The sequence below is a fragment of the Octodon degus genome, unplaced genomic scaffold (assembly GCF_000260255.1).
Source record: "Octodon degus isolate 3935 unplaced genomic scaffold, OctDeg1.0 scaffold00094, whole genome shotgun sequence".
Classification (NCBI taxonomy): Eukaryota; Metazoa; Chordata; class Mammalia; order Rodentia; family Octodontidae; genus Octodon; species Octodon degus.
Genome location: NW_004524670.1, coordinates 642,921 through 653,675, shown reverse-complemented (window position 1 = coordinate 653,675; position 10,755 = coordinate 642,921). Strand labels below are relative to the sequence as shown.

The 10,755-nt window shown below is 36.3% G+C and overlaps 1 protein-coding gene across 2 annotated transcripts in view; it reads right to left on the bottom strand.

The window, feature by feature from the left end:
* Plppr1 (phospholipid phosphatase related 1) overlaps positions 1-10,755 on the bottom strand; it is a 344,999-nt gene that overhangs the window by 29,805 nt on the left and 304,439 nt on the right. For both annotated transcript variants that reach the window (XM_004638056.2, XM_004638055.3), the window contains one exon: positions 3,793-3,925. In XM_004638056.2, coding sequence (XP_004638113.1) covers positions 3,793-3,925 — 133 coding nt within the window. The remainder of the gene's footprint in view (positions 1-3,792; positions 3,926-10,755) is intronic.

The following is a 10,755-nucleotide window of genomic DNA, read 5'->3' as shown; positions in this document are numbered from 1 at the left end:
TGAAATGAAGAAAAGGCATAACAACATACCTATAGACATATAACAGAATCCCATTTTTCTCATTCTTAGTAACGTAACATGCTATTTTCTTAAAGTCTATTTTTTAAATTTCTTGGTTTTTTTTTTTTTTTTTTTTTGTAACTAGGTGTTGGGAAATACTATGTGTAATAGAATCTAGAATAATTACATAAATCACACACAGAGCTGGCCTAGTCCCTGGGCACCTGGTTCTCAAGGCTTGTTCTTGCCACACCACTTTAGTTTAATTAAAAAAGTCATCTCACACTTGTCATTTTCCCTTGTCAAATCTGTAGTGTGTTTTGGCATTTATTGAACTAGGAAAAAATAAGGCTAGTCAGTGCTTTACAATAACATTTATATTTTGATTATCATCTTATTTTACTTTTAATTTTTGTCAAAGCAAATATTTTTACTTAGAGGATCTTTACTCCAAGTATTATATTTTCTTCCTCCTATGAAAACAATTGTTTATAGATACTCAGAAATAAAGGTTAAGTTATCTCTTTCAAGTTAAGTCGACCTCATCTCAGCCCTCTACCTCCAAGCCTTCTATATGGAAAGTCAAAAGAGGCTTTTCAGGCTTTCTCCTAGAAACTACTTTGTGTACTTTATTGTCTTAGACATAAACTGAAGAGTAGTAATAAAAATAATTAAAAGGGAGGAAAATGAATATTTAAGAATCAGCATTTGTGAAATAATTTTTAGGCAAATCTATGGTTTAACAAAATTTATCTTTGTTCTTCATTTTTTCCCAAACCTATATATATATTGAAAAATCTCTGTGTGATATACTTTACAATATGTGCTGAGAGAATGAAAGAGACCCAGTCCCTGCTGTCTAAGGAACTGCGCATCACTAAAAGTAACAGATTTAAGTAATTATACTAATGCAACTATGACATACTTAAAAGAGCAGTAGGTGCAAGGTTCCCTGGGGTCCTAAAAGACCCCAGGTTGCTGGTTTTCTAGCAGGGTAAATGGTAATATTTAAACACGACTGTGAAAGATGGATAAGGCTTTGCCAGATCTTATGGTAAATGAATAGCAATAGTATGTTCTAGACAGAAGGAAAAGAATCTGAGCAGGATTGAGGGCAAAGTGTCACACCATCCTTTCCAGGAACCATGAAGCAATCTAGGCTGGAGGGAGATGAGCTGGCAGACATATCAAGAGAGGATATCTGTGAACTCTACAGGCTGTTAGGGATGCTAGGAATCCAGTGAAAGCTCTTAGCTAGAAAAATAACTTGCCCTAATTTTGATTCAGAAAGATTTTTGAGGGGCTGGAGTGAATGGAACTAAGATGCAAGACAATACATAGGGAAATCAACTACAGAAGCAAAAATTGTTAATGGTCTAAATTGGTGCTTTTCAAACTTCAGCATGCATCACAATTGCCTGGATACTGGTCCTAACACTTACATCATGAGGATCAATTCTCAGATTTTCTAATCAATAAGTATACAATAAGGACCTAGAATTTGCATTTCTAACTATTTCCCAGATAGCTTAGTGTATCTCCCCAATTTTCTACCTGAGCAATTGGGAAGCTTCTGGTTTCATAAAGCTAAAGAGGGAAAGCATGAAGCAAATACTTTTTACATGTACAATTGTCCTTGCCTTTCAATGCTGTTCCCTCCATTTCTCCAAGATTCACATGTTACCTGCTGGCTATCTCTTCGCTTTGGCTTCTCTTCCTTATAATGCCCACCCCTAACTGATCAACTTGAATGTCTCTAGCTTATGATTTCAGAATCCATGCCTCTCTTAGCTTAGGAGAGACTCAAATGGACTAAAACTTCTGAATGTAGGAATGTGATGTTGTTTCAAAGTAACAGAGTTCTACTTTAACAGTGTTGGTTGGGACTGAAATCGTGCTTCAGCTCAGTCTGGTTTCTCAAGTGAAATTTATGTGCCAGAACAGGCGATCCGGGGGCCTTGTTCTTTGATGAGAAAGCCTTCTGACCTCCTTCGTGAGCATCCTTTTCTCCATCACAGCCTATGGGTCTGAAAAAATACCTAGCACCAGTTCAATTTTTGTGTTCTTTGAATCCTATTTCATCTAAAGTGAGTCACAAGTAGGTTTGATTTGTCTTTGCTAAAGAAAAGTAAGCGACTTTTAAAGACATTTAATTTAATTATACCCTAATAACCTGCTTTGCATAATTTTGTGTGCAGATGAAGCAGATCACATGGTGGCTATATAATCTCTCTTGCATTATTATTTCATGTACATGTGTGCGTACATAGGCACAATACTCTCTCCAAAAGTTACTTCACTTCATTTTCTATCAGTTTCATTATCTTTATAATTGGAGCTATAAAATACTTTACAAGGTATCAAGTGGATAAAATAGAATAGTGTATACGAAGCATCCAGCTGAGTGTTCCTTATAACAAACATATCTTCTTTCCTCTCTTCTCTTTAATGATTTGTGGGGAGTGACCATTTTGGCCAGGAGTGATCTGACTCTGGGCATCTTTGAAAGGAACCATAATCTGGATTGGTGAAATACGCAGCAGTGGCATTACACACATCCACATTATGATCAGGCTGAAGTGAAAGAGCCGGCTGCAGTCTTCACAATCTGCAGAGATGTTTATTCTGCCAATATCGTTAATAAATTCCTAGGACCATTTGGACATTAAGGACTGCTTCTTTCACATTAAATTAGCTTAGGCTCCCCCTGTGCTACTTTCCTCATTGCCACTCCAGTCAGAGGCATTACTCTATGCTTGATTTTGATGTGGGCATTTATCCATAACTTTAGGAAATTTAACCCTCTTACAATAAGAAAGAAGATTAGTGATTACCAAAAGGTATGAGAGTGTGCTGTGTTTATGACCCTCAGTTCTACGTGTTTTCTACACATCTTGTTTTTAAAAGGAGCCATGTTTACAGTAGTGTATTCTATTGTGACTCCCAAGAAGATCCAGTCAGAAGATACTTTCAAGAGCTCATTAAAACATCATAATAAGTATCATTTATTGATCATTTAGTGTGCATGACCTGTGCAAGATCTATATTTCTACCTATACCCATACACATGTGCCCATGTACAATCCTACCCTTTACGCTGCAGGAGTTTTTATCTATGTCCTAGAGGAAGAAGAACATGTCTCTCTTCTTGTTTATCATGAACCAGAAACACTTATACAAGGATTTCTTTTCCAAAATTGGAAAAGCATTATTTTTAAAAACCTGATGGATATTTCTACTTTTCAAAAATTCCCTTCATAATAAAATTATTGCCAGGAAATTTGATTATTTCTATATTTGTTTTATATGCATCCCTTTTTGCCCCCTTCCACTTCTTTTTCCTGACCCAGTTAAAATATATATGCCAATATTCAATCCATATTAGGAGGAGATTCTCCAAGGAGAATCTCAGATAAATGTACAGGAGAAAATTACTTTTTTTTTGAGACAGGGTCTCATTATGTACTTCAGACTGGCTTTGAACTCACTATGTAACCTAGGCTGGCCTCAAACTTGTGGCAATCAATCAGCCTCTCAAATGCTCAGATTACAGACATGTGCCAGTATGCCTGGCCAAGTGGAAATCATTTCTAAGACAATTTAATTAGTACCACTTTATTTCAAGCATTAAAAATTTGACTTGGCACTAGGATTAGATTCCATCTCAGTCCTTCGTAGAAAGTCCTCCAAGCAGCCTTTCTTTCAAAGCTGAGAGTTTCCCAGTTTATTTCACCATGTTTAGTGCATCGTACCTGCACATTGAGCCTTAGCACATCAGGCTCTTGTACTCACCTATGAACCTGACGATCCTTCGTAGTAAGGGGTTCAGGTAACAGCATTCTCCAGTTAGAATGGTTTTCTCCTCAGCCATCAGGGATTCTCGTGTTGACTTTATAAGATACATGGATATCTCACCGATAAAAATCTGCGAAAGTAATGTTTAAGAAATGTCAAGCTGGAGAGTTGTTTGATTAAGGAGAGATGGGTTGTTGTTTTAAAAGTAACTTTGGAGAACTTACAGCCCTTTGGGGGAAAAATGTTAGAGAGATGAAGAATTAGTAGTTTGGATTGAATTCTTCAAAGAATTAGATAAAGCAGCAATTGATAATTTCATAGAGTTAGGGCATAATATTAAATTTCTAAGGCCATATAAAACATAAGTTGAAATAATAGGTTGTAACAGAATTTGACAAGGCTCATTCCAAGGTATAATTCTTTAAAATCCAATATGTGATTTATAACGATGGGAAATTATTCAGATGAGTCAATATGTCCAAAGAAGACTATTCACATACATCACAATGCAGCAGTATTTTTATACAGCAAAATATCATTATTCACACATTATAAATTTTTATTTGATTATGTTTGCCTGAGATACATTTCTCCTACCTTGAAATGTCTGATGTCCTTTATTATGGCACTTTCCTCTTGCTATTGTAATACCTATTACCACCTAAATCACAGTGCCCTTATAGATGGAAAAGTACACATCGTCCACCCTTGAACTGTGCTTGCAACACCCAGCACAGGAAGCAGGGATTAAAGCAAGGAATTGGCATTAAGCAAATTTTAACAAATGCTGCCACTGAAGAGTAGTATGCATCAATCGATGGATATTATAACTCTTACAACTGAAGAGTAATATCCATCAATAGAGACAAAAGTGTTAATAATTACCATTATCTATTGCCCAGTGGGTGTCATGACCTTTGCCAATGTGACATGCTCCTAAGTGTACGCATAATTGTCTTTACTGGTAACGAATGGTTCAGCACACTTCATTGATTTACCCTTGAAATCACAGGCACAGCACACTTGGCCTGTGTTATACACTGCTTTTGGGCCAGGGAGAGAGCTCAATGGAATAAGTATTTTCCTGGCAAGTGCAAGGTCCTGAGTTCGATACCTGGTACCACACACACACACACACAAAAAAAAAAACCTGATGGTAATTCTTAGTGCAACCACCTCAGCCATCCTATATACACTTGCTTTTATTTTCATCTCAATTTAAGCATTTGTACAGAAAAATATGAGTTTACATATCTTCTTTGCTATCCATACACCTGCAACTTTAGAGAAAGTTTCAACGTTTTAAGAAATCCCATGTGTGATATTTCTCTTTTGTTTTGAAATATTTGTTTCTATGGATAAAGATGTTTATATCATAGAAGGCACATAGGCAATGGAAATAGAAAATTTCAAAACAATTTCTTTAGTGTTTTTTCCTTTCTTTTATAGGCGAGAAAACCAAGGATCTCAGAGACTTGGCCACACACAGCTAGACTGTGTCAGGGCTGCTCTAAAATATGGCTGATGGTCATTTCCACTACACAGTGGTTGAAATAGTATGCATTTAAATTGATAAAATGCATTTAAACTGTTTTGCCTTTAGTGTCTGTGATATTAAGGACACCAAAGCAAATTCAAATTGTTTTTATTTAGTTCCTACTTTATATTAGTCTAGGGCTTAAAATGAAGAACTCTGCAGCCAGCTTTTTCAACCTCAAAGCTGTATTTCTGGACTACTGATCGTGTTGACCTTGGACACACTATTTAACCTTTCTATGCCTTGTTGTCTTATCCGAGCAGTTCTGCAAAGTACCCTGTAAATCAACTGAACCAGACAAATGAAACATGGGAGCCCTGATTTATATTAGAAATACAGGTTATAACACATTGCTTGTGATTGGCACCTAAAGTGAGGACAGTCTTGTAAAGATGAGAACTCAACTCATGAGATCTTATTTCCACGTGGGCAGTATTAGAATTGAGTCATATCATAGAACACACAGTTGGTATCTACTAGAGAACTGTTTAGTATGTGAGGAGTACACCCCAACATGTACACACATTTCTTCATTTTTTTTTTTTTTGGTCAGATCATCTTTTTATTGAAATATTTCCTTATTCTTCTTAGCTAGCTGGGCACTCCACAGCACCATGGTTCATGTCATCTATGATGATGTGCTGATCATCCACAGTATAGCCCACAGACTGGGAGGTCCCCAAAATCTTGTTATTGGTACAAGAAAGTTCTCTGGCTAAAGACTGGTGTCACATCTACTGGACAATTCTGACAGCCTCAGCAAAAGTGGTGTTTCCACTGGGTTTATTATTTTTATGTTTCTTTGTCTCTTGGTAGCTCCTTGAAGGTTTTGAAAATCAGGGTAGAGAAACATATCTTCTATCATAAGCGCTATGTTGTCACTTTGTTAGGGTAGGGAAAAATTATTGTTTTCCTTTGGAAAATTAATAATTACACATGATTTAATGATTAACCATAGGATTTAATGATAACCAATGGGATGGGGATTTACAAGCCCAGAGGAATAAACACTAAGGGAGAATAAGCATTCCTTGCTTTAGCTATTTCAAAATCTTCAGTCTTACTCTACAACAGTGATGGTAAATCTTTTAAAGCTTTCAATGATAAAAAGCAGCCTGCTGCAGCTCGTGTGCCATCTAGGTCTGCCACTACTGCTCTGCAGGAATGGTGTGCAAATCCTAGAAATTCTTCATTCAATAGAGCTTTGCACTATGCACACCAGGTGGCAAAAAGCAGGCTAAAGAGTAAAACACTGACACCAAACTCACTGATGGTAGATGAGTTGGGTGTCAGCGTTCTACTCTCTAGCCTGCTTTTTGCCCCCCGTATACAAATACACTCACTCACAGATGTGAGCAAAACCACTCCAAAGTGGGTGAGACTAAACAAAGCAAAAGGGATGGGGATCAGAGAAATCCACAATGTTTTCAGATTTGTATGTCATAAGTGCTAAATGAGACAAAAGACTGTACGATCATTCAATAACACTCAAATAAAAAATGAAGTGTAAGGCATAAAAGAAAAAAATTCAGAGCTAACATGCATTCTAATTTATATATCTAGTTACTGGTAATGCAGGGAATACATTATATTGTAATAAATGTTTGCATAAGGAATAAAGAGAGGAGAAAAGGCATTACTTTATAATTGAAACACAGTCAGCTCTTCCTGGATTTTTGTGGAAACTCACAGACATAACAGGTTGCTGATAAAACAACTTAGCTCTCCTGCACTAATACCTTTCATGAATGTCCATTTTTCTAACCATGCACAGAGTACTATTTTTTCTCCATTGACTGGACCCTATTGCCTTGACCCTATTGCCTCATATCAGGCCAACTCTGCTTAGAGAATGGAAGTTATGAAGGTAAAGGGCCTTTGCTCTCTCTGCCAAGCCCACAACGCACTCTGGATGCCATTTCGCTCTCAGTGGCAGATTTATGACTCTGGTTTTGGCAGTGGCTGGGTCCCTCCATCTGTACCTCTGCCACACCACTCTGCCTCTATCTATTATTCTACTTAGAGCAGCTGGCGCATGTGGGATTCTCCATGTGTTCAGGCCTGGTGGCCTTGCCTGCTTTGCCCTTTCTGATTGTTGGCTAACAAACACTGAATCAATCACGGCAAATGATCTTCTGGTGAGCAGTGGTCAAGGCCAAATGAACTGCAAGTCAATTCTTTTGGTGCATTTTAAAAATGATCCTAAGTGACATGTAAGCTTTAGATAATAGTAAATGTATTTTAAGTAATGAGGGCAACTACCACATAAACTTATCTTCTATATATACCTTCTTATCTTTTATATATGAAAACCAAAAAGGCAAATAAACAAAACAGAACACATCATTTTAGATTACTTTTCTTCACAAAAGTATCAGAAATTATCTTGTTTAAATTCACAGAATAAAATGTATTAATCATAATCATGTATTACTGTATATATATATATATATATATATATATATATATATATATAGTGGAGTGGAATTACTAAATCTAGGTAATTAACACACACAGCACCCAACATGCTAGCACTTTGGTGGCAAGAATATTGAACACCCACTCTCAGCATTTTTCAAGAATAGTATATATTGATATTAATTGTAGTTGCTATATATTCAGTAGACTTCTTGAAGGTATCTTTCTATTTAACTGCAATTTGTAGCCTTTGAGCAACAACTGCTCAAGTGCTTCTTTCTAAATAGCACCTGGTAATCACAATTCTAGTCTCACTACCATGAATTCAACTTTTGTAGATTCCACACATGAGTGAGATCATGTGGCATTTATCTTTCTGTACCTAGCTTGTGTCACTGAACACACTATCCACAGGTTTATCCATGCTGACACAAATGACAGGCTTTCCTAATTTTTAAATATGTGAATAGTATTCTATTGTTTATATATGCTACGTTTTATCCATTTATCTGTTGTTGGCCACTTAGGATGATTCTATGTCTTGACTATTGTGAACAGTGGCACAATGACATGAGAGTACAGACCTCTCTCTGTCTCTCTGTCTCTGTCTCTGTCTGTCTGTCTGTCTGTCTGTCTGTCTGTCTGTCTGTCTGTCTCTCTCTCTCTGTCTCTCTGTCTCTCTCTGTCTCTGTCTCTGTCTCTGTCTCTCTGTCTTTCTCTCTCTTTTGTGGTACTGGGAATTGAACTCAGGATCCTGCTCTTGCCAGGCAGGTGCTTATTCTTCTGAGCTATCTCTTCAGCCCTAGATGTCTCTTTGACATACTGATTTCAATTTCTTTGCCTATATACCTGAGGTAGGATTGCTGGACTCTATGATAGTTCAGCTTAATTAATTTTTAGGAACCTCCAAACTGTTTTTTCCATAATTATTATCCTAACTTATGTTCCCATGATAATTGCACAGGTTTCTCTGTTTCCCACGTTCTCATCACACTTATGTTTTGTCTTTTTGATAACTACTATCCCAACAGCTATAAGGTGATTTGTAACTGCTGTTGTAATTCAAATTTCCCTGATGGTTAATAGCATTTTTTATATGGCTATTTTCCATTTGTATGTGCTTTTTTGAGCAGTGTCTATTTAAGTATTCATTTCTAACCAAGTTGTTGTTTTATTTTGAGTTCTTTATATGCTTTAAATATTAATACTTTATCAGAGGTATAGTTTGCAAATATTTTCTCCAACTCTGTAATGTAAATTTTTTTTTTACTCTGTTAATTGTTTTGTTGGCTGCAAATAAGTATTTTAGGTTGATAAAATTCCATTGTTAGATTTTTGCTCATGCTGTTCGTGTTTTCTGGACTGTATCCAAGAAATTGTTACCCACACCTGTGTCAAGGGGATTTTTGTCTATCTTTTGTTCTAGTAGTTTCATAGTTGTAAGTCTTATATTTAAGTCTGTAATCAAATTTAGTTTCTTTTAATGTATGAGAGTCCAGTGTCATTCTGCATATGGATTCTTCTCCAGTTTTCCATTATTTGGTAAGAAGATTGTCTTTTGTTATTGTGTATCCTTGACATCTTTGAGAAGGATAGATATTTTTTTGGGGGAAGCTGGCTCAGGTGGCCTTAAGGGTGAGTGTGGAATGGCATGTGGTGCTGGGGATCAACCCACGGTCCCCTGCATCTGCCTGGGTTTGCCGAAGCAGGAGCTAAAACAACTGAAGTAACTGGCAAGCTTCCTCCTTGACATCTTTGTTAGAGACTCATTGGCTGTAAATTTGGGGGATTTATCTCTGGGCTTCCTAACCTGTTCTATTTGGTCTATATGCCTGGTTCTGTGCCAGTACCATGCTGTTTTGTTTACCACAGGTTTGGAGTACTTTGAAGTCAGTAATGTTACACCTCTGATTTTGTTCTTTTTGCTTGAGATTAACTTTACATTTAAAGTGGGTTTTTTTTGTGATTCCCTATGAATTTCGCTATTGCTTTCTGTTTCTTTGAATAGTGTCATAGGAATGGTATCATAATGACTAAGTTTCTTGGACATCATTTACCTAACCACAACAGAGAACTGTTTTATTCTCTGTTCGTGGAGTACATAATCTTAGCAGCTATAGCATAGGTATTGCATTAAACCTGCACATTGCTTCAGGGGGTAGAGATATTGCTACAATTTTCGTTCTTCTAGTACATTAATATAGGTATCTTTCCAGTTAATACCATTTTTCATTTTCTTGGTTAATTTTATTGCTAAGTATTTTATAATTTTGTAGGAATGTTTTCTTGATTTCTTTTTAGGTACTTTTCAGTCAGTATATAGAAATACTAATGATTTTCATAGGTTGATTTTACATTTGATCCTTACTAAATTTATTTATGGAGTCCTAACAGGTTTTGATGGCATTGATAAGGCTTTCTACATATAAATCCATTTCTAGTTTGGATCTTTTTTATTTTTTTATTATCCAATTGGTGTAGTTAGAATTTCTAGTACTCTGTTGAAAGAAAGTGACAAGATTGGATGTCCTTGTTTTTCTTTAGATATTAAGGGCTTTAAACTTTTCCCTGTTTAATAGTATATTGGCTATGAATTCATGTAAATCCTGTATTGCGTTGAAGTGTACTCCTTCTTACCTAATTTGTTAAAAATGTTTTATGACTAAAGGTTTTAGATTCTTGTTAAATTCTTTCTTTGCATCTGTTAAAAATCATAAGTTTTGTCTTTTATTCTACCAGTGTTCCATATCACGTTCACAGATGTGGTCATGTTAGATCATCCTTACATTCCTACCATGAACTCTACTTTATCATGGTGAATGACTATTACGGTTTAGATTTAAAATGTTCCTGAAAGCCCCATATGTCTGAAAATTCACTGGATTGCAGAAGTTCTATACTCATTATTAGATTTGTCCATTGAAGAGTTCAAAATGTGCTGTTGGGGAGTGAGACGACCCAGGCCGCGGGGTCCTGAACAACCCAGAGCACAGGCCCAGCGAGTG